The following is a 22,869-nucleotide window of genomic DNA, read 5'->3' on the forward strand; positions in this document are numbered from 1 at the left end:
TTAACCTTTTTAATGTCACTTGACTAGTAGTTCATACTACAGTATAGCTGCTGACCGCGGTTAGCCGTGAGTCACGAGGTTATATAGTTGTACAGCTTCTGCAGTGCTACGCCGGAGCTATTTAGCGTTTTGGCTTTGTAGCCAAGAGCCAGACGAGAAGGCGGAGTTAGTCGGATGCTACAGCCTGCCCAACAAATTAGTCGGCATCTTTCGGACCCGCTTCGCGACAGACTTCATTTTTTTTCCTCTCCCTTCTTTGTCGTTTGTTTTTTTTTAGTTTTTTTTTTATTGTATTTCTTTCCTGTCGTATTTTCCGCGGCCCACGCGGTCCGGGCGATCCGAGCGATCTCGACGGTTCTGACTAATTCAACTCATTTATATTTCTAAACGAAAGACAAATACGAACAAATCGAAACACAAAGACACAAATCATTCTGAATTGAACCCAGATTTTGGTGTCTGCCACTTGTTATCGCATTGATATTTGCTTGTGAATTTTCAAATAGCATTCAATGTCATATTAGTAATAAGAAATTCATGCTCAGAGATATGCGAAAGAATTGTATACGTTATAGAAACGTACAGTTTCTTAACGACATAGTTATCATGTTCCCATAGTGAGTATGTACGATAATGTGTACCGACAAAACAGATCAATACATTACACCTGAATCATCGTACACAAAGTAGAAAAATAAATGCACGATGTCTCCCTTGAGAGTAGATGCTAATTAACTAAACTGAAAAAGATACACATATAATATGTACCATGTTCTGATAACACCGGAGTACTTATAAATATCGAGATAAACAATTACGCTTCAATTCCCGTTGAATATATTCGTCTTCCAAATGCAACTAAGCACCACTGACGTTCACGCACGTGTTCGTCCCGCAAGTACGTGAGCTTCTTCAAAACAAAAGGCGACCGCTACAGTAGAATTTAAAGGCTCCGTTGTAGGTATTTAGAAGAAGCCGCGGACATGTTTAATTTATTTGATCGTTTTCGAACACTTTTCCGTTATTAGATTAATTATTTTTTTCATGCGAATACCAAGGTACGCACGAATATAAATTAGAGAATGCAAGAATATGCTGAAGCGACGGACGGTTGTTTCTTTACTCGACAACCATACACCTGCACATACGTGTAAAAAATATAACGACGTTGTGTATAATTATCGCAGAAACAGCCTGCAATGATGAGCTGACTATACTTGTCAAATAATATTGCCGCACGATAACATTACAGCAGCTGACCTACTACTTTCAGTATATATTATACGTGTGAGAAAAGATGAAAATTAGTTGGTAATTTGCTGAGTTCAGTTAATTGTAAGAAATTTAAAAGTTTACACTCGTTATAAGTGATCGTTCCGTTTCAATTTCATTTAAGAAAGATTGATAGACTGTTTAGTACGGAAAAATTGCACGGCAAACAACTTTACGGCTACAGAAATATTTCAAACGACCAATTATATCGTGCGTTTTCGTTTTCACAAGGTACCCCTTCTCGTCACAAACGGTTTGTAATCTTACTTTTTAAAACGAATACAAGTTAATCATAATTATACTCTTTCACACTTCATGAAACATTGAAGAAAAACTTTCGAAATCTTGTATTAAAAAACCGTCACATCCAATATATTGGAAAGCACGATTTGGTTTTCATTGTCCGCGAACTCCGGTCAATTAATTCCACGGATAAGGCACAGTACAAAATGCATTTATGCACGTGTATAAACATATAATGTGTACAATTGTATGTGTAACACGAAAAGTTTAATCCGATATTATAACAATACGGACTATATATTTACGCTAAATGAAATCTGGACCGAAGTCTCTCAGCTACTGCGGTGGCTGTCGTTTTCGAAGTTTTTCCTACATAACCGCAAGCTCCGCGTTAATCATTGAATTTTACGTCCAGCACAAGAGCCTTGGGCTTCACCTTGCCAGAAACAATGACTTACATTCACGACCATGGGCAATGTGCACCGCTAATGACCGAAGAATTATATTTATGAGACAATGCACGATATATGTATATATATATAAATATATGTAATGTACGTATAGTACGTATAATAATTTGTAAATACAAATAATAAAAATGACATCCCGGTATAATATGTCATATGTGTCGTACGGGTTAACTGCAGACGTGCAGTGTGTACAGGCATACCTATAAGCTGAGTTTGACACAAGAATTACGTCGCGTGTTACGCGGCTGACAAGAGGACATTAGAGATATTTATGGCCATCCACTTCCGTAAGATTAGTTTCCGAAATTAGAAAAAAAATGGTATAATGCAATGTTCGAATGAAAAATTGCAACGTTTGAGTGCCCGCAATGAGTACCAAAGCGTAATTCCTTCGCCAGTTTATAGATATAACTCGTGCGCCATGCTCATCGTACACACGGCCAAGGAATTTGCAAGCGTACGCTTCTGGGATTATAGTTGGACCTCGAATCGTATACCTATAAGAATATGCATATCTATGTACGTATTACGCAAACTGCAATAGCCGTGCTCACTTTCCACTTGCCTAAAAGTATCTTTGTATTTATGCCCTGGTTTCATCATTACTCACAATCAATTTCCCGCAATGAACTCTTCTCACTTCTTCAACTTGTCAAATTTGTAAAAAGTGTATACAATTTTCAAATCTCTGCCGTAAATTTCGGGCGTACAGACGCGTTATGACAATTTTCTATTCGGTTACTTCGGTCCGGCGAGCCTTGAGGGAAACCTTTTTGAGCCTTGCGTATACCTCGAGTATGTATTTCAACGCGGCAAGTCCGCATCGTAACACCTACCGTAATAGGCGTGCTCGTAATACCTACTCACGTGAACGTTAAAGATAAATAAGCTCGTCAAAAACTAAAATATTACCGGAATGGGGGTAGTAAGTAGTTACAAAGAAAAGTTGAAAATCGCTGATAACGGTACAAAGTATTTACGTTCCGTCGACTAAATAATTCTATGCTCGAAACAAGTGGACCTATTCTACATCATACATCCCCGGCAGCAGATTAAGTCTCCAATTAGACCATTCCATGTATGCAATCTAATCTGTAATTATCTTGCCGCTATAGATCTGGAGAATTCTTTTTCATTTCAGATGCAACTATTTTCTAAAAATAAAGTAATTTTAGTTGAAATCTTTGCTTTTACATTTAGAATACTTTCAAAAGTATACGCCAACGAACATAATTAATATCAGTGCAGCACGCACACACACACGCACGCCGTATAAACGCACCACGTTACGGATCTTTTACACAGCTTCTCGAAACACTCTACACCAATCGGAAAGACAATTTCAAAATGAGGAATTGCCGCGGATAAAAATGATCAAAGACTGCGGTGACACTGAATTTTTAGGTATTTATTTATTACTTTGTAGTTGTATTATTATTATTATCATTACTGTTATTATTGTTATTAGTATTATTAGTGATAGCAGTAGTAATCGTAGGAGTAGCAATAATTGTAGCAGTAATGGTAAGTAGTACTGATGAAGAATCAATATATTTACAAAATGTCTTAACCAAAGACTAACACTGGATAATTTGTATTTCCTTATTTTTTGTCAACACGATTATGCTGACGGTCAAGAATTACTTGATGTCTATTGCCACAGATCTCGTCATTCACCATACTCAACAGTTTTGCACAACAGTTTTATATCTCAAATTTAAACATCACACGAGTAAACGTTATGAAAATTACGCTACGTTTAATTGTACGGCCTTTTCGGATGATAAAGTTTAGAAACTTTCCAAAGAATAGCACTGTCGAATTATCATGGTTGTTACCCGACGGCATAAGCATCAATGTAATCTATTTCTAGACACACAAGTCAGCAATAAATAGAATAATTTTTTAGAACAAAGAACAATAATTTACCTGAATAGCATTTAAATAAACGGTACTATTTTTCTATCGGCCAATCAATGAGCTAATTACATTGATAAAGGATATTACTTGGCCAGACGCTCGCATATACGGGGTAAACTGATGAGGTTTAGTTATAAGTATGTTACTTAAATAATGAGATATAATGCGATTTTGTTTTTTCGGTGACCTTTATTTATAAAAAATTAATGTACAGTAATTAAGGGAGCGCTGTTAGCCAATCCTCGGTTGACAAATTATTATAAACACTAATGCTTGTTTCAAACAGTGTCATCCGAATAGACCTAATTTTCTACGAGGAAACAATGTGGACATAAGGACGTGCCAATTGTCGGGGGACACGGTAATGAGAATGGCAATGATTTGAATGAAGGATGATTTTAAAATGATAAAACTCACACGTACGATGAAATGAGACCACGCAAAATCTTGCAATGCGCGTTTGGCTTGCTTACTTTTAATTATGTGTGTACTTCTGTTTGCGTTATTTATTATTATTATTATTAATATTCTTATTATTATCCCCTCCTAAATTGCTAGCTACAAAGAATCGGAAACTAGCTTAAAAGGACGTTGCAAGGCCGATAACAGATGTAAACATTGTTTCCCTAAATCTGTATTCATTAGATATTCATCTGGCATATACTACGGCCCAATCTTACCATTCGATCAACGGTTTCAGTTTCATTTGGAAGTCATGTATGGAAGTTATTAACGAAGTTCGCGGAGAGAAGAATGGAAAGAAAACTTGCCTATTACAGTAACAAATCGGTTACATCGCAACTTATTAGATGTTGCAAGAGTTCTCATACATACATATGCGAATAACATCTAAAATACATTTCAAAGTCGTTAGAGCCCAATTATTCAATCCACCTTGTCAGTACTCAGTTTCATTCCCATGCACGGTTGAACTTGAGAAATTGGCACCAAATTGATTTACACATGTATGTATGTATGAATGTGTATACATTTATAGGTATATACACGTGTTTTTTTGTAACACGAAAATCATGAGGTTCAATATTAGTTTCCGTAGTAAACATAAACAACTGATAATAAGGATGGGTTATAAAACGGCGTGTACTATAATAATGACTAAAAATATATTCTGCGGTACAGATTGTGGTACAAAAAAAAAGTCTTACTCGAACAAAAAAAGTGACAGTAAAAACAGTAAGCGTTATGCAGATGTAATTTCGCATCGATAGTCAATATAAGTATCTAATTGTCATTTGTCACACGTACCTAAACGTCATACTTTATAACAAGGCTTAGGGCGTTACTTAATCTCCGGTGAATATTCGAAAAAGAAAATAACACTAAAAATGAATCTACCTATATCTGCCTCAGTCATGAATACACGGCAGAAAAATTATTCATCAATTGCACCGACTGATGTTCTCTGATATATTTTTTTTCTTTCTTTTATTCGGAAACAAAGATACCAGCTTGCAACGTTATTCCAAGTTGTCCTCACTTGTATTATCGATTGTGGATGGCTCCGCAGGTTTATGTATTCATAATAATAGAATTCTTTCTTACAAGGACTTAATGTCTTATAGGGTGGCTGGGGATAGGGTTAGGGATCTGGGGGGAAGGTCTTAAGGTCCTAAATATTGTTCTAATGAACATTAGGGAATTCACTTCTTTTTGTTTTTGTTGTTGGCACCTCGTGGTGGTGTGACGGGTCGTCCAGCGTTTAAACCACCGTAAGTAAACTTTCGTTTATCAGCGGGCTTGAGAATCTGAAAGCTGCACATCAGAGTCTCATCCACGGACATCATAGCGCCCGCATTGTCAAATTCACCGCAATAGTTTGGCGCAGAAAATAATGTAACCAATTGACGTTTAGCGAAGAACTCGTAGCCATCTTCAACAACCTAGAATGAAAAACAATAATTACAATTATCAATATTTTCAGTTTAAGCAGAACATGTATTTTCAAATTCATGATCCTAGATTAGACGTGGAATTCTTAAAAGCGGTTCGCTGTTGTTGCTGATGTAGTGTGTTAATTATTGCTTCAAAATGACATTTTGTACATTGGCTTATCATCTGAATAGGAAAATGTTTAAAAAAAATAAAAGTAGAAACTGAATTTGGGAGAAAAAATATTAAATCCTGGAAATGTTTACCGTAATGCTTGTAGAATAGCAAATTTCATCACATTGAAATGTTCACAGCAGTGCATGCAGCACTTTTGAGTAACCTTTTTATTACAGACTTAATTTTGGATAGACTTGTCCAAATTTATTCTTTGATATACTGATATTAAAAAGAACCGCAAGAGAAATAATTTTTCTGTTTAGTGTGGAATTAAGCTGCCTTCAGTATGTCACTCTGTTTTTGCAGTCAACATGAACGCAAAGTAACTAACTTATTCGATGCTTTTGAAATGAACGTCATGCTATTTTATGTGAGACTTTAGTGGATCAAGTATTTACATGAAAAATTTCGTGAGTCAATCTACATGTATGGTGTTAATAATATAACAGATAAATGGCAAAAAGTAAACAAGAGTCTGAAGATTTGGTACATTTTTTTTTGCATAATCAGGAACGAAGTTTTCATTCTCTAGGCACTAATTTCTTGGGGTTACGTAATGCTACAGTAACTGGCTATTATTAGACTCTAAATTGAATACTGCATGACATTTTCGACATCTTTACTGAACACACTAGTTTTTATGACTAAGATTAAATGCTCTCAGTTCAAAACAGAATTAAATATATCTTACAATTAGAGGCTACTTAAAATTATGAAACTAAAAATCTGACAATGTTAACTTTTTAGTCAAGGACCAGAAAATGTTAATTCCTTGTATATTGTTGATTGAAAAAGAAAATAATGGTTATGAACAAAAAAAAAAAATGACGCAAGATATTAAGTGAACAATATTCTGCCATCGTGATAATTTAACTGCAATGAATGTCGCGAGGTTATTTACCTGATGAGCTCGACAGATGAGATCAAAATCATGTTTATGTAAAAATTTGGCAACGACTTCTGCACCAAAAGTAAATGAAACACCACGATCGTTTTCACCCCAACCCATTGTATCTTTGTCCGGATCCGACCATAGCAGATCGCACAATAAGCCTTGATCAGGTACATCGGTGGGTCGCATAATACGTCTTATTTGCTCCATGCTCTGGAGATCCGGACTTAAGCCTCCGTGACAGCAGAAGATTTTTTCGTCAACAATTGCTGCGACTGGCAAGCAGTTAAAACAATCGGTAAATGTTTTCCATAGTTTAATGTTGTACCGACGCTTACCTGCAAGACAAACAATCATAAATTGAATAAAATTTTATTAATTTGTTCCTTCAGCGGAACAATGCAAGCTACTAATAATCAATAATAATTTGATAAACATAATGAACCTTTAGAGGAGGAGATAACAAATTGCAGTTCTTACAAAGTATAATTTTAAGTGTCAAAGACAAATTAAAAGAATGAAGCATTGTGAATTGAATCCAGTCTTTATTTACTTTGTGTGTCAAAGCTGTAAGCTTCCTATGCTGCATCATATTCATTTACTTTCTATGTAGACACATTAAATTGGGATTAAAAGAATATGAAATATAAGGCTGAATAATTGGATAAACAATTGAAAAAAAAAAAAAAAAAAACGGGTATAGAACACGAGCGATAATGTCAAACGAGTTTATCCTTCACTAATTACAAGATAGAAGTAGGATTGCATTATCTCTTATCAGTTGTCAGAAGCGATTGCTTCTTGTAATCAAAACTCGCAAATATCAGTTGAATTTGATGATTTACTCAAAAGATAACTAAATTGGATCTACAATTAAAATAACTGTCAAAATTACTGCAAGCAAAACCAAATGATACATAGTAAAATTACCCATGTACGTAAAATCATGAGATAACTCAGAAGTGTGTTTTTCAAACAGACATACTTTAACAAGAATTGCAAGTAATTACTTTCAAAACATGTTATCTTGGTAAACAATTCTTAGTTAAAAAGTATATTTCAAACGCAGTGGAAAAAATGAAAATCAAACCACATTCCAACACTGCAACCTTGCTTATTTTCTGACAGACAAAAATAAATGCGATATACTGAAATTTTTTTTTACATTTTTTTAATCTCACTCAATCTCTTCTATTAATCACGAAGCTGATATATTTTACTAAATGCATGTGTGCCCAACAGATGAGGGACACGAGAAAGCAGTGAAACTACTTCTTTATCCTGTTTGTGAGAAATGAATCACTGGGGTTTCGATGGGAGGTAGTTGAGTAATTTCGGCGAGGAATAAATTTCCTCAGAACGAAATAAAGAACAAAGAAAACAAATATTATATGACAAAAAGACTCACACTCATCGTAAAAGCCATATATCCTGTTGATTGATGCACATTCGTGATTTCCTCTAAGCAAAAAGAAATTTTCAGGATACTTGATCTTGTAGGCGAGCAGAAGACAGATTGTCTCCAAAGATTGTTTCCCTCTGTCTACATAGTCGCCCAGAAATAAGTAGTTACTCTCTGGTGGAAAACCTCCGTATTCGAAAAGCCGCAGCAAGTCATAGTACTGTCCATGAATATCCCCTGAGAAAAAAAAGTTGAATGAATTACCAAGATTTGTATTCTCTTTCTGGTGAAACATATTTGTTCAACTGGTTTTACCACAATAATTTGCTACTGTCTAAGAGTAGTACGCATATTTATTTTTATTGCCAATATGTTTAAATTTATATGTTATATTTAGATGAAGCTCATAAGCTATAGAAACGCTCCGACAGACAACATGGAAATTAAGCTGAAAGAAATACGACTGGTTTTGATGATCCACTGTGTGGATCATAATGAAATTAAATTGAATCATATGGCACGTTTGACCATCAAAATATCTATCTATGCATCTGATGATGCGCATTGGCATGTCTTAATGCTATGAGTAATAGTTAATACATGCAGCATTTATATACTGGCACACTTACTTAAAATAAACCTCACACAAAGAAAAATGTGTATAAATTTAGGTGTGAAGGTATTTGACAGATATTAGCCAATGCGCAAATTGAATATATGGTTAATGAAGGAAAATGAATTATTAAAGCCTTCCGAATGTTAATCTGTCAATTACAATGAAAAAATATGTCAATCAAAAATCTACAGAAACCAGAACTGATAAGTAATATTGTAGTATTTTCGATAGGAATAATGCATATGATTTAATTATGTGATACATGTAGTATTGAAATCAGTAGATACAAAATCGTCATGTAAAAACAACGTAACATGCGTATTTTAGGTTTTATCCAATCACCTTGGCAACGTTTGCTTAACACAAGCGATAAGATACAAAATTAATTTTTTTTTTGCTCTTTTTCCAAGTAATGAATAATATTTGCATACACTGAAACAACATCTGTTTCCTGAATGTCATCTCTTTGCATCCGTGCAATACCTGTAAACATTTACGTAAAATCCACAATACCCTAAATTTTAATTTTCCTTCACATTTGAAGCGTACTCAAGTTTCTAGATAATTTATTTGCAGTATAACAGTGATAATGTAGATAAAAAGTAGTTTTGTTAGAGCAATGAAAATATGTAGTTGAATAACGTGTCGGCAATTTTGATGACACATAAGTCTTATTTCTGAAAGTGATAAGAGAGGAAATAAACAATAGTAAATTGGTAGGTGGTTACACAGATTATTAATCCCAATAAGTAATAAAAGAAAACATTGACAAGTTACGTTTGATTTGGGTCATATTAATGTCAAAATAAAAATAAACAAAGTCACAAATCAGGAGTCTGTAAAGTTGTTGATTCTGTGTACAAAAATAGAAGTTTATGTTGTAAGATAAACAAGGTGAATATGTAGGACAAGTAGGTAGAGCAGAGGTTGGTAACACGAAAACTTACCACAAATTTTCAAGGGAGCCTCCAATTCGAGTAAGATGGGCTGGGATAGAAATATTTCACGAGATTTGAGGCAGAGGCCTCGAATTTCGCCCTCGGTCAGCTGGACATTTTTACCAGGTCGAGCTCCCCGCACTAGAAGGTAAAAGAGAGGACAAGTAAGATATTAGAATTAGAATAATGATCGAGCGTAATCGCGTTTCGGGACCTCGCCCAAAGCTAGCGGATTCACCGCGGTTGTCAACGCCGTTTTTTGTAAACAAACTATTCCGGCGCTCCCGCTTCATGTACCTAATTTTAATCCCCGTTGCGTAATCGTTAAATAGCAAAAAAGCACACCTCCTCAGCGTCCCGCTTTCATTGATTCAAACACGTTATTCGACTGACGAAAATTTGATCTGTAGGTCGGGCAGGATAGGAGAGTTTCGCAACGCATACACCTACGGGGCATCGATCAGGTTTACCTTCTAAGAGCCGGGCTATGATGCTGTCGATGTTCAATTTATCAGTCTCAGCCATCGGCCTGGGGTTTCGGGCGAGTCCCGGGCTTCACACGGAGCACCTTGCGCTAAGGATGGTCACTGATTTTCCTGGATTTCACCGGGCACTCACTCGCGTTCGCGGATTATACAAGGTACTCGCAATGGCCGCCCGGACAAGCGCACGATCCCCCTTCCCTTCTCGCGGCTCTACGGCGGCGACGGCGACCAACCTCTTCGAGTCTCGACACAGCCAAGATTGCCAAGTGCCGGGCGATCGTTTACGTCACGTTGCCTATGCTGCCGCACAAGCTTGACGATTTCTGATACCAAATCCTGGAACGATTGGTGCAAACTTTGTACCGAAGCGATATTTCCTCGGGCAAAGTACAGAATTTGCTTCTAGCCGGCTCAAACTTTATCAACTTTATCGAAGATCCATTCAATCGTTCCGGTCAGAAGGTATTTTCTTCTCCAACTGTTGGCAGCCATGATTGGCGTCTGTAGTTCGTCAGCAGGGGGCCAAAAAAAAGCACTACATACGCGTCCGTAGTATAATCGCAATTGTGTTCTCAGATCTACGAACTAACCGAACAGTGCCCGATTTTCGTTTCATGATTAAGAATTGAGGGTATTTTAAACGTTCAGTAATTATTTCCAACCATTCGGTTGATCCGAGCCTCGCGTCGAGCTCGATATTCTTTAAGCAGAAACCCAGGTTTTCTTTGATAAATTTTCCTATGGTATGGGATTTTGAATCACCAGACTGTCACATCAAAGCAGACGCGCATATTAAGAAAGCAATTAATTAATTAAAATTTTTGGTCACCTTACGTTGAATGAACTGCTACAATGACTATAATGACAGAATATTTATTCAGCGTGAAAAATAAACACTAGGGTGAAATTCCCATACAATAGCGAGATAACGAGAAAATTGAAAATTTGGTGCGGCGTAGAAAGTAGAAAAAAAAAATAGCCGTCAAAGTTGCCTGTGGTTTATTCGACGGGCTGACCTTGTCTCCAATTGGCCCTCCGGTTCTTTTAGGGTGTCCAACTACCAATCGTATTTCAGGATCGCACCACACACACCCCCGCAACACCACCAACATTAAAACATTTCAGTCTCGTTGAAATAAGTACATATCGCAACGAATTTTCGCCATTCGAGGGTTGTTGGTTGGCGCGAATCGCGTGCGTACCTATTTCATTGATATATAACTACCAGCGATCTATATATTCGCGATATATCCTGGGAGGTAAACGTATTAGAAACGGAATATAATGCCTGAAAACGGAGTAAGTGTGTTTTTCACTCTGCCAACACTGTTTTTCTCATAGACAAAGCTAAATCACGCTGTTAACGATTCTACGCTCTCTTTGTTTTCCAACTTCTAGTTGAACGGGGACCACGTCGTTGACGGTGGAGTGCCGCATGACAACGAGGAAGAGAATGTCGAAAATGACGTGCACTTTGAACCTATTATTTCACTACCAATTATCGAAGTCTCAAACAACGAGGAGGACGAAGTTGAGCTGATAAAACTGTGAGTTTTCGTTGCTTCTTTTTGCCAAGTAGTCGCATTGATTTGCAAACTGCAGCGACTGCAGGATGTCGAGGGGACAAAAATTGATTCGAAGTACCACAGTCTCTGAAATTTTGTGTTATCTTTCAATTGTATTAGGAGAGCCAAACTGTATCGTTACGACTCGAGCGATGGTTTATCAAAATGGAAGGAGAGAGGTACAGGGGAAGTCAAACTCTTGAGACACAAAACAAAAAGTACTGTGAGGGTAGTCATGCGCAGAGACAAAACTCTGAAGATATGCGCAAACCATTTTGTTACACCGTGGATGGAGCTCAAACCAAATTGCGGAAGTGATCGGGCTTGGGTTTGGAGTGTCCTAGCCGATTTTGCTGACGAAGAATTAAAGCCAGAGCTACTCGCTATTCGCTTTGCCAATGCTGAAAGTAAGTTTCCGTCTTTTCATTTGATGGGCCTGTTAAATAGGATATCTGCAAACACCTCTAGGCAATTCTATATCATTAGTTATAATTACTATTAGATGCATATTATTAATGTTAGACTTTTCTCCAAGATGCTACAATGTGGAAAGATGCGTTTGAAAAAGCCAAGAAAATAGTGGGCTCAGAATGTGAAATTTATGCCGGTAAAACTGGTGTCGATGAACAAAAGGATGACAGTTCAAGTGAAGCTAGCTACAGTGATGTTAGCTACTGTGAAAGTAGTGATAATGAGAATCAGACAAGGGAATCCAAAGAAGTGCAAGAAGATAAAAAGGATAAACCGGAGGTAGCTGAGAAGGAAGATCATGTAGAAAAAGTATCTAACGAGGCCAAGTCTGAGGAGGAGGCAAAGGAAGTAGAGGGCCAGCTGGCAAAGCTGTCTGTGAAGAATATCGACCAAGACAAGTAACGAATAAAACTAAACTTTGAAATTAGAAAAGCTGGAACGAACATTCCGAGATGCATGTTAAAATTAAGAACGATCATACATCGTGAAAATATGAACATTATTGGCAATTCAATACAAGCGTTGAACAAATTTTCGGTTTGTTAATTGAAACGATATTTATACAGATGTTATACATATAAACGTTTGTGATTCTTGTATTTGCATTTTATTCTCTGCTTGGTTCTTTCTTTCTCAATGAAAATGAGAAAAACAAGTCACAGTTCACGCAGGGATCTGTTTGAAATACTTGTTAGGCTTTCTAGAACAACGCAATAATCAACTGAATAAAACATATTATAAAACTGATCTGAGCAGTGACTTGGAGCAAGCCTTGGCAAGCTCTGGAATGAAGTTTTCAAATCTACAATGGGTGGGATCTGATTTTAAAAAGATATGTTATGTATACACATATAACTAAACTTATTAGTCACTGACTTTAATATTTGGTATATGTGAGCATTTTTTTAAATGATTAATATAATTACTGATCCAACCGAATGGGTTAGTTGAAAGTTTTTACTGACGCACCATGAATGTATTTAGAATTTAGTGATAAAATTTGTAATCATATTATATAATATAAACGACATATCGTTGTATATTTATATTAACATAAAATGTGTGCCCTTGAAAAAGTTTTATTCTATTTACTGCATTCTAATTACTATCAAATTGATTGAGAACTCCAATGCCTAGTAACTTCGGGATTTTACACACATTCGGTATTTTATTATTTGTTTCTCTATCTCCGGCGAATAATATAATTAATCCACTGGTATACGTATTTTAACAGCTACATGAAATAGAGAAATTACAATGTAAAGGGTTTTGTTACTACATCACAAACAGTTGGGTATTGCATGATATGTTTCTTCGTTTTTATTTATTCGGCATATTGTACAGAGACTTGAAAATATTATCGTACCGGTACTTTTATTTAATGTACTGATCAATTTCTGCAAGATATATCTACATATATTTATATCATAGTTTAACTATTTGCAAATTCACCTGTTTTGACCTTGCGCCACATGTAGCTAACTGAAGAGGGCTACTAAGTCACAAAATGACTTGATACTTCAGTTGTGGTATATATTTTTTCCCATTAGATTGATGTAATCTCTACAAATTGATGGCAGTCTTGAGCTCTTATAGGAAAATTTACATCTCATATGGCATACAGGAATCGGGTATTACGGAAACTTTCATGTCTCATTGTTCGAAACAGCCAAAGAGGACCAAAATATCTTTTGTGGAAACTTAGTTTTGTTTACAAAGATGCGTAGAGAAGAGTAACAAACTTATGGATCTTCTGACTGTTGATAAGGAGTTCTCATAGGAATGTACATACATATTCACAAAGACAAGACTTCAATTTGGCTGAAGAGGTTCGTTCAAATTATCACAGTGCAGAATCATCAATAGTTCGATTCATTCAAGTAAGGCTCTTTAAAGTCTCAACTAGTTTCATAAATGCTCTCAATGAATAATCAATTATTAATCAAAAAATTAAAGTTCATCTCTGTGTGCGAATGATTGTAAGATGTTACGCCTTTCTTCCATATTGCGTTTCTTGTCCTTGGATATCTTTCCTTTCAATAATCCCTCTAGTCTCGATTGTTCCAACTGTACAAACACATCGCCTCTTTCCATTATTCGCTCCATCGTCTTTACATAAACTTGAGCCGCCTTTCGATGTTCTTCGGGCAATGTTTCTTCAAAAATTTTCGCTTTACTCAGTATTTCCTGTGGGAATAAACATTAATTTTTTTTTAATCAGCTCATTCAGTATTCCATGAATAAAGTTTCATGAAACACTTGATGACATTGTACTCTTGATTAACTTATGCTACTAAGAAATTTCCATTATACCTGTCTCTCCTTATCCTGACTACTTTTAAATTCTTCCGCCAACCTATCGAGCTGTTCAACACATCCTGGCAATCCCAAATAGACATCTGATCGTGCTCTAATAAATCTTTTTAAATTTTCAGCAGTAAAATCAGAATCTAATTTCTGAACAAATGGTATAGGTTCGGATTTTCCTTGCAAGAACAAACGAACAGCAGGAAAATCGTCCTTAGTTATACCATAGCGCTGTGCCAAGTCGGAATTTTCTTTTTTCCCATAATCTTTGATGCCAACTTCTGCCACCAAAAGATCTGCAGAATCTTTTGTTGCTGCAGCAACTTTGGCAAACTCCTCGTGTTTTTCACCATAGGGAAAAGCCACGTCAAATTTAACTAGAGCTACTTTAAATTTCGGAATTACCTGAAACAATAATTAATTGCTAAACGTATAGTGGAAAGAAAAAGATTATTGTTTTTCGTCGCTATTTGGGTAATAGACATAACAACGACATTGAGTAGAAATGGAAATCGTCGTCTTATCGATAGATTATAATCAATCCATTCGCAAAATAATACATTCAATGAAGTTGACTAAAAATAATGCTTGTAATCAATCTGTTCATCTACTACTAGGTCACAACAAAAAATCTCGAATTATTCGATCCGTGAGAATGCGAAGAAAAAGTATTACCTTTACGCATAATTAAGTAGTGAAATTTTATCGACATCTTCCAAATAAAAGAAATAAAATGATCTGAAATTACCTTATCAAATGAGTGAGAGTCGAGGGGTACGCATCCCTTGCAATCCTCGTCACTGGATTGACCCAACCCCGCGACGGCAAGTACGAAAACTGCATAATACAGGAGCATTGTTATTCAGCTAGACTAGTTATACGGTTCGCTCTCCGTCTTCTTCTTCCCGGTCTTTTCCGCGCTCTGCAAGCCGGCGTCTGGCGTGTCGGGTTCTCTTTACTCTCTGGAATCTACTTGTTGTTTACTTTTGACATTTAACACCTGCTTTCCTCTGGCTCTCCCGTCTTCGTTGCTACGCTGTCACGCTGCCGAATGTACACGAGCCACCGCTTACTTGTGATATGCGGTTGAAATGTCGAATCAGAAACGGCCACGGATGTACGCCTATGCCTTTCGAGTATCCACGATGCGCCGACGAGACGCGCGCCGCTCGCCGAACCGCTGCTAAACAATGCAAATTGTCACACTTACAATTAATTAATAGGTAGTTGCGTACCTCTGGCAGGTAAAACGTACGTAACGCGGGGTGACTGACACGTGGGGAATATACCGTGAATAGTTCAATTCTGTTGGCTTTTTTCATATGGATAAGAAAAAAAAATAATAATTTATATCCCAGAGGAAGGAAAAAATTTGACGATTGGAACGAAGTATTTTAGGCTCGGACATTCTGTGACTAATCCAATTTCATTCCTATTGTTATATCGTCAGCAATAGAAATTTTTGGGTAAACTAATCATATTCGTTATCAAAATTATACTCGATTGGCGAAATCTTTTTACCGTTTGGTAAAGATAACGGAAAAAATGCAAAACAAAGATGATTTTTTTGTTAAATGTAATACAAATGTACATACCTACCAAGTAATTACAAATAATTTAATCGGTTAGTAATCCACATGATATATTTAATCCCGATGGTTTGTTGTCGCTTAAAATGATGCGATGCTATAGTGAGGAAAATTATTCATTGCTGTCGTCCAGCGAGCTAAATTTATTTCACAAAAGTAATGCATAAATGAGAAGTTTGCACTTTGCATGAAACAGGACGTACCGTTCGAGTCTTTGTATAGTATGCGTAGTAAATTATTCCTCAAAAACTGCATAGAATATCTTTTCTATATCTGTATACGTAGCCGTATACATCGGTGAATACATCATAGGAGCAATTTGAATGCACTGTATACTAGTGCAGTGCATTCGTGCCGTTCACACTGCACGCTGAAGAATTACGTTCGTAGATTTTATCGTCTACGTATAATTATAGGTAACAACTTATAAATCGCGATATCATAAGTCGTAAGACGTAAATATTATATTTATACACCTGCGTACTACGTCTACCTATATCATACCGCATCGTGTGCCACTGCGTTTAAAAAGACTTATCTAATTAGATAATTATTATTCCACAATTTTCCTTGATCTCATTCTAAGGTAAGTAAAAATAGCACACAACTGACAATGAACTCGCGCTTCTGAACATCCGATGCTGCAATGTGTTAATTGAAAATTCACACTACAATTTGATAAATTATGTACGATTTTCAAGAGAATTACTTGAAAGTCTTTTCCTTGATAAGGGTTTAATTTTTTTCATGAACAATATATTTGCAGACACTCTGTTGCTGTGCATCTTGCTTTTATTGCACGTAAACAAAGCTATTGTTTTACATAAAATAAGATCCGAGAGGTGAAGAAAATCTGATGAATTACCTCATCTAGGTATTTCATCAAGTAACGGTTAATTGGCGGTTTGGGATTTTGGTAATTCAAGCCCAAAGTCACTATGAATGAATATTTTATTCTTGAGGACGTAAATGACTGAATTACAACATGATATCGTGTGGTTAATGCACATACACATACGTATTGTAATACAGGCTTTTGGCTCGCTGATGAGAGGTCAGGTGTCTGGAGCGGAAGCAGTGCATCCATCCTTGGATTTTGATGAGGAACGAAGATCTTCAGAAAGTGCAGAGCTAGACGAGGATATTTTAGAGTCACCGGCACTGCATCCACCACGGAACAGTCTTTCCTCTTCAAGAAAATAATCTCGCAATTCCAGCAATTTCAAGGTATGTGCCTCTGAAAATGATGTAAATTGTGCGAAAGATTCTAATTCAATTAATAAAATGATAAAAACGTGGCGAAATTGGGGAAAAAAAACTTTAAAATAACCATATTATAAGAATAAACGATAAGCGTATCCCGAAATTATTTTCACAGAGACTGTGACAATCATACTTCTTTAATAATAATCGGTAAGCAGTTTTCACAACTTTGAACGAGATAGCTTTTTGAACCATCCTTAGATCGCATATCGACCTCTTCGTTGTTGAAAGAAGAAGGATTTCAAAAAAAAGATCACAAAGAATTTTGCTATTCGAGATTCCACGCTCTTGAGATCGCAATTCGGAGCGTCAAATTGCGGTGCACAATGCATTTTCACTCGCATACCTAACTATAACTATATGGCGGTGATTAATAACTGGAAAAGTAATTTTGGCAGCTTCACATTTACAGTGGCGTTTCAAAGAAGGTAGTAGTGATAACTCTTTGCCCGTGCGGTGCGGCATGTGTTACATATTATAAGCAACTACATGAGAATATCACAAGAATTTCGGAAAGAAAGACCCATCTTATTTTTTACATACCGTGAAGATCTTCCACCATAGCAAGATCTCCTCCAAAATCTTTTGGTAAACACTTTTGTGGTATATGGTCGTATACTTCAGAAACGTCTCCAGTGTAAAGATGAAGCTGTAACGGAAAGAACAAAAATTTATGCCTCTTCTGCTAGTTATGGCAACCTATAGAACGACAAACTGATATTTCATTATATGTTCGAAAATTGAATCAATACAAATCGCTTGATTAGAACTCTACAAATTCTCGTCTCAAATTGAGCAAGGAATTTTAATTAAGCCGGCGATTATAATTTGCTTGTCATACTTGCCTTGCTTCGAGGAGCGCCTGAGGTGACGCAACTCCTTCGAAACGTTAAAAACACAAAATGCAGCGCACGCAGATATAATTACAATGGAAATGGCACGCAATCGCGCACAATCAGGGTGTCGAGGAAATTTTTTTATTCTTATTTTTAAATCCGAATAACACATAATAATACGCAACTTGCATGTATGTATTTTTTGTTTCCTCTGTGTACAATTATACGATCGTAATAATGACAATTTTGAAAAACTTGGTTGTGAAACTTGAATAGAGTTTTGAGATTGGAGACCAATTTTTTTCATCTCACAACTCACTCAACGCATACTAAGTCAAGACGTATCATTTCAAAAGTTACTGAGATCTTCATAAAAATATCTTGAAAAAAGTAACGCCTATCTGGCAACACGACGAGCCAGTTTTACTTACCATATCAAACAATTCTCGCTTCATGAACGGCCTGATCAGCGAAAGGACCTTATCCATAAACCAGACAGCGTTCAAAACGTGAATTCCCTTCAGTCTAACCGGAAGTCCCTCTTGTATATACTCGAAGAATTTTCGAATACTGGACACCGAAAGTCTGGTCAAGTGGCCCAATCTGACTCCTTGCATGTCAAATAAAAATATGTATCCCGGTGAACAGCCATCCGAGTATAGACTAGCATCAACTGCCATTGCCAGGAGCTTTATTCCATCATTGAATATGTACTGGCTGGGTCGAGAGTCCGCCAGTCGATGAAAAATTATCCTGTTTCCCTGTGGATCTGGTACCGGAAGGCCGACAAATTGTCTGAAACGCAAGATTCTTCAGCTCGGAAAATTCCGTTGAATACTCCCACGAAACGTAATCTGCATATAGACGTGAAAAAGCTAAATTCAAGCTGTATGGAAAGTAACCACGCCCGCAAATGCACATTTATACATATGTAGGTAAAACCTGAATTACAAGACTGTTCGGTTACATGCCTCAATTGCATAACGGAATGTGTGTGTAACAGTTCAACCGCAGCCAAAGGAATGTCGTAACAATTTGCGAAAAACACAGCTTGTTCAATACGTTGGTCAATACACATACCTGAGCTTTAAAAGTGGAAACAGTTTTTCATCGAGCGTTCAATTTTATTAAACTTACATGTGAAGGTGAATGCACATCCAGACGATGCACGTGACGTTTAAAGGAGACGTTCGAAATTTCATTTAGATATCATTTACATATCATAGTTCAAATGGAAGGCAGATTAATGATACTCCTTGCTGGATTACGTATAGAAACATATCATTGCGTCAGGGTACAACGTTGTTTGTGTCTCATATCGATTAAGAAATTAAACGGAAAAGATGTTTGACGACTTTCACAGCCACGTAGCTACAGGAAGTTTCAGAGCACAGACATTTCCCATTAAAGGGTATCAAGACACCTATTATCGGTATTTTACTAGCTGAAGCTGAAGACTGATGTACGAATCCCGCGAGTAAGCAAAATATGAACGGCTCACCGTGTATGAATGGAATTGTTTATCGGAGTGCAGCGGTATATTATAAGAATCTGGAGTATAGTAGACGGGAGGAGAAATTGATTGGATCGCAGTATAGGTATACGGTATGTTTGTAACCTTAGAGTCCTGTTATTGGCAGCTGTGTAAATTGCACTGTAGAAGTATTAATTGCCGATTCACGAAAAAAGCTATTACGTCTGCAATTCTGGAATATTACCATGGAAAACTTTCACTTATTCATTACTCCTGACTGTTACTCTAAGCGGGAAAAGATACTGTGGTAGATCATATAAAATTATCTATTTAAATGAATTAGAGCGTACTGTAAAATCTTAGGTAAATCATCTGCTATGCGGGATAACAGTTACGAATATAATTAATTTGTCAAACGTACAGTGCTCGCAATGAATGCTGCAGACATTCCATCTTGGGATCACGGTTGGCAAAAAACTCGGGAATTGTCGCCCTCATCCTGTAGTAAACACTCATGCAGCGAAGGGTGGCTTCCCTGTCGTAATAGCAGCTATGGGTGAACAGAGCCAATTGTTCGACAGGAACACCCGGGATGCCTCTGGCTTCCGTCCACTTTTGCAGATCATCCAAGACCTCATCGGTGAGTTCCGGGTACTTGGCACGAGAGTCTTGAATCGTATGTCCCAAATGCATCATGACGAAGCAGCTTGAACAACTGTTAGTTTATGTTGGCTGTTTGACCTGACGATGAGCATTCACCTCACGCTACAACACAAGTGACGGGAGAAAAATGATACCTACGGTGATTGGAGAAAATTTTTTTTTATCCTTAATGATATAAAATGACAGCCACCAACTAACGTCGTATTGTCATGTTATAATTTTAGACTCGCTTGCGTTTTGATCCTTATCTAGTATAATGGACTTCACAATTGTGGAAAGCAATGTACGCAAAACGCAGTACGATAAAACGGTCCGTGGTATCGCTCGAGCAGTTACGATCAGAGACTGACCACAGTACATGCATGCGGTTTCGACGTACGAGTATCGTAATCCAGCCTATATTCCCTGAGCAGGGTGGCAACTTCTTCTCTTCATTTAATTAAGCATTGTCTGCGCCTTTGATTTAATTCCATGCGTCACTTCTCATCCATTACTATGCGTAACTATTTCCATAATGTCCCGGTATTTATATGTCTCACGTGTTTTGCATGTGACCGTACAGCGTATATAACATACGAATTATTCCCAGTTGCTCAGTTTCGCGGACGTAGGTGAATTATTCCGAATTTAAAATGCAGTAGGCCGCGCAGTAATCGTAAACATCATTTATACGCTCGGAAACTGTATAAGTCTGTTTGAGCCGCAATAAAATTGTTCTGTTCAAAACTAAATAAGTAGGATATTGTATAACAAGGAGGCAAACTCGGCGAACAAGTACACGAGGCCAGAAAAGACCGTTGCCTTCTTGTTGCAAGCGATTCTATATGTATAAACAAGAGTATGTTACACGTTTTTTCACAAAGCTCGAATTCGAAGTTCGGGTCGCGTGATGTCAGATTTGTTCGCGACAGCGCATGCGCGCAGTACTGAAAAGACCACTTTCAACTCCTAGGATTTAAATGTGGTCTTTTCAGTACTCCGCGCAGGCGCATTCATAGACTAACTCAGCCGTCTTAAAAACGGGTATTTTCTGTACGAAAAACACACGTGGAAAAACGCGTAAAACATGCTCGCGTTATATAAATATGTTTCTTTTTTTTTTACTTGGAGCACATGAAATTTGCACATTCCTTTGCCACATCATACGTCGTGCGTGAACGAGCTGTATATTTATATTTTCGAGTACAGCCTAGCAGCGATTCGCGATGTCACGCTTTGACACAAACCTCAAAACTTGTAATTAGACGATCTACTGGATTTCATCGACTACATGATCGTGGTCGTCAGTTCAACAGACGTAACGAAGTTTCAGTTCAACATACAGACAGAAGAATGAATGACCCGATTACGATTTACAATTAGTTCGTTTTCCATTCCGCTGTGTTTCCGTATTTTGATTTTTACCCCGTAATACTTACAATTACATATTCTTCGTTAGTTTGCCATATTTCCAAGATGTTAGTTCATGCCAACGATACGAACATCTTAATCCTTGAACCATATCTGTAGTTTCCAGTGTGGTAGCATGGTCCAGTTATCGCGGTTTATAGTGACACTTCGTACCTTTTTCGTATAACGCAGGTACTAGAACTAGCATTCACGTATGAACTTGTTGCGGTGTTCCTCTTCATACGCACTATTAACATATTTTGCTGTAATACCGCAGTGTCAAATTATATACTTCAGCCTATGGAGGTAAACATCAACGCATTAGCTATGCCATTAATAAATTTAATTGTCAAATTAACAGCAGCAGTTCTGCATCCATTGCGTCACGTGTACTCATATTCTGATTCAAGCCACACTGCAGATTTTCGAACAAGATATTGGGTATTCATTTTTCATCCATCTCGGAATGGAGCAAGGCCCTCAAACTTAATCTGAGCGGTACCAAACATCCCGAGATCGGATCGTCTATCGGCTGCCAATTTATCCGCCATGTATAATCGAGAACTATGTTTGGACTAGCATAAGAAACATTCCATCACAGAATTCACGGAGAACGTTTTCTCGAATCAGTATAATACGTATAGTTCGTTCGATCGGTGAAAAATCCATTTATACTTGTACGACCACAATGTAAAAAAGTTTTCCGTTTGGCACGAAAATCTATACACATGTAAAGAAACGTACCGGATAATCATGATCCGTGATCTACGATTAAGCCCCCCGATTGGTATCATAGTCGCGTGAATCACGCCTGGAGATCTACCTATACAGGGGTTTGTAAAACATAGAAACGGCAGGGCCTTCGGGTGTGAGCAATCGGGCAAACCGAATACGGAAATTGCGTGCAGCAAAGACCTTATAGTAATCCCCGCTGCTGGGTAGGGGCGCAGTGGAAAGGCCGACGGTGGACGACGTTTCCGTTCGGTACCACACCGAGACGAGCCCGA

At 37.2% G+C, this 22,869-nt stretch overlaps 4 protein-coding genes across 7 annotated transcripts; 1 reads left to right on the forward strand and 3 right to left on the reverse strand.

Annotated features, from left to right (window-relative positions):
* Nucleotides 1-4,074: 4,074 nt before the first annotated feature.
* Nucleotides 4,075-10,743, reverse strand: LOC124215145 (serine/threonine-protein phosphatase PP1-gamma catalytic subunit B). The gene is made up of 5 exons (XM_046618180.2): nucleotides 10,291-10,743; nucleotides 9,830-9,961; nucleotides 8,273-8,503; nucleotides 6,874-7,202; nucleotides 4,075-5,806 (listed from the first exon to the last, which is right to left on the reverse strand). The coding sequence occupies exons 1-5, from the start codon at nucleotides 10,343-10,345 to the stop codon at nucleotides 5,567-5,569; spliced, it is 987 nt and encodes a 328-aa protein (XP_046474136.1). The 5' UTR covers nucleotides 10,346-10,743; the 3' UTR covers nucleotides 4,075-5,566.
* Nucleotides 10,744-10,810: 67 nt separating this feature from the next.
* Nucleotides 10,811-14,276, forward strand: LOC124215147 (ran-specific GTPase-activating protein). Of its 2 annotated transcripts, none has more exons than XM_046618185.2 (5): nucleotides 10,811-10,936; nucleotides 11,354-11,604; nucleotides 11,704-11,852; nucleotides 11,991-12,277; nucleotides 12,406-14,276. In XM_046618185.2, exons 2-5 carry the CDS (start codon nucleotides 11,590-11,592, stop codon nucleotides 12,741-12,743), a joined length of 789 nt encoding a protein of 262 aa, XP_046474141.1. In that variant the 5' UTR covers nucleotides 10,811-10,936; nucleotides 11,354-11,589; the 3' UTR covers nucleotides 12,744-14,276. The 2 variants fall into 2 exon arrangements, with proteins under 2 accessions (XP_046474141.1, XP_046474142.1); XM_046618186.2 differs by having other exon boundaries at nucleotides 10,812-10,936; nucleotides 11,381-11,604.
* On the reverse strand, nucleotides 13,639-15,737 carry wbl (endoplasmic reticulum protein 29-like protein wbl). Its single transcript, XM_046618187.2, has 3 exons — nucleotides 15,397-15,737; nucleotides 14,655-15,053; nucleotides 13,639-14,528 (listed from the first exon to the last, which is right to left on the reverse strand). The coding sequence occupies exons 1-3, from the start codon at nucleotides 15,502-15,504 to the stop codon at nucleotides 14,292-14,294; spliced, it is 744 nt and encodes a 247-aa protein (XP_046474143.1). The 5' UTR covers nucleotides 15,505-15,737; the 3' UTR covers nucleotides 13,639-14,291.
* Nucleotides 15,738-17,170: 1,433 nt separating this feature from the next.
* On the reverse strand, nucleotides 17,171-22,836 carry LOC124215146 (alpha-tocopherol transfer protein-like). Of its 3 annotated transcripts, none has more exons than XM_046618182.1 (5): nucleotides 21,892-22,836; nucleotides 20,232-20,575; nucleotides 18,768-19,131; nucleotides 18,044-18,149; nucleotides 17,171-17,474 (listed from the first exon to the last, which is right to left on the reverse strand). In XM_046618182.1, the coding sequence occupies exons 2-5, from the start codon at nucleotides 20,504-20,506 to the stop codon at nucleotides 17,293-17,295; spliced, it is 927 nt and encodes a 308-aa protein (XP_046474138.1). In that variant the 5' UTR covers nucleotides 20,507-20,575; nucleotides 21,892-22,836; the 3' UTR covers nucleotides 17,171-17,292. The 3 variants fall into 3 exon arrangements, with proteins under 3 accessions (XP_046474138.1, XP_046474140.1, XP_046474137.1); XM_046618184.2 differs by lacking the exon at nucleotides 21,892-22,836 and adding an exon at nucleotides 20,612-20,868 and having other exon boundaries at nucleotides 20,232-20,525; XM_046618181.2 differs by lacking the exon at nucleotides 21,892-22,836 and adding an exon at nucleotides 20,672-20,867.
* Nucleotides 22,837-22,869: the final 33 nt, after the last annotated feature.

This window comes from Neodiprion pinetum, chromosome 3 (assembly GCF_021155775.2).
Source record: "Neodiprion pinetum isolate iyNeoPine1 chromosome 3, iyNeoPine1.2, whole genome shotgun sequence".
Lineage (NCBI taxonomy): Eukaryota > Metazoa > Arthropoda > Insecta > Hymenoptera > Diprionidae > Neodiprion > Neodiprion pinetum.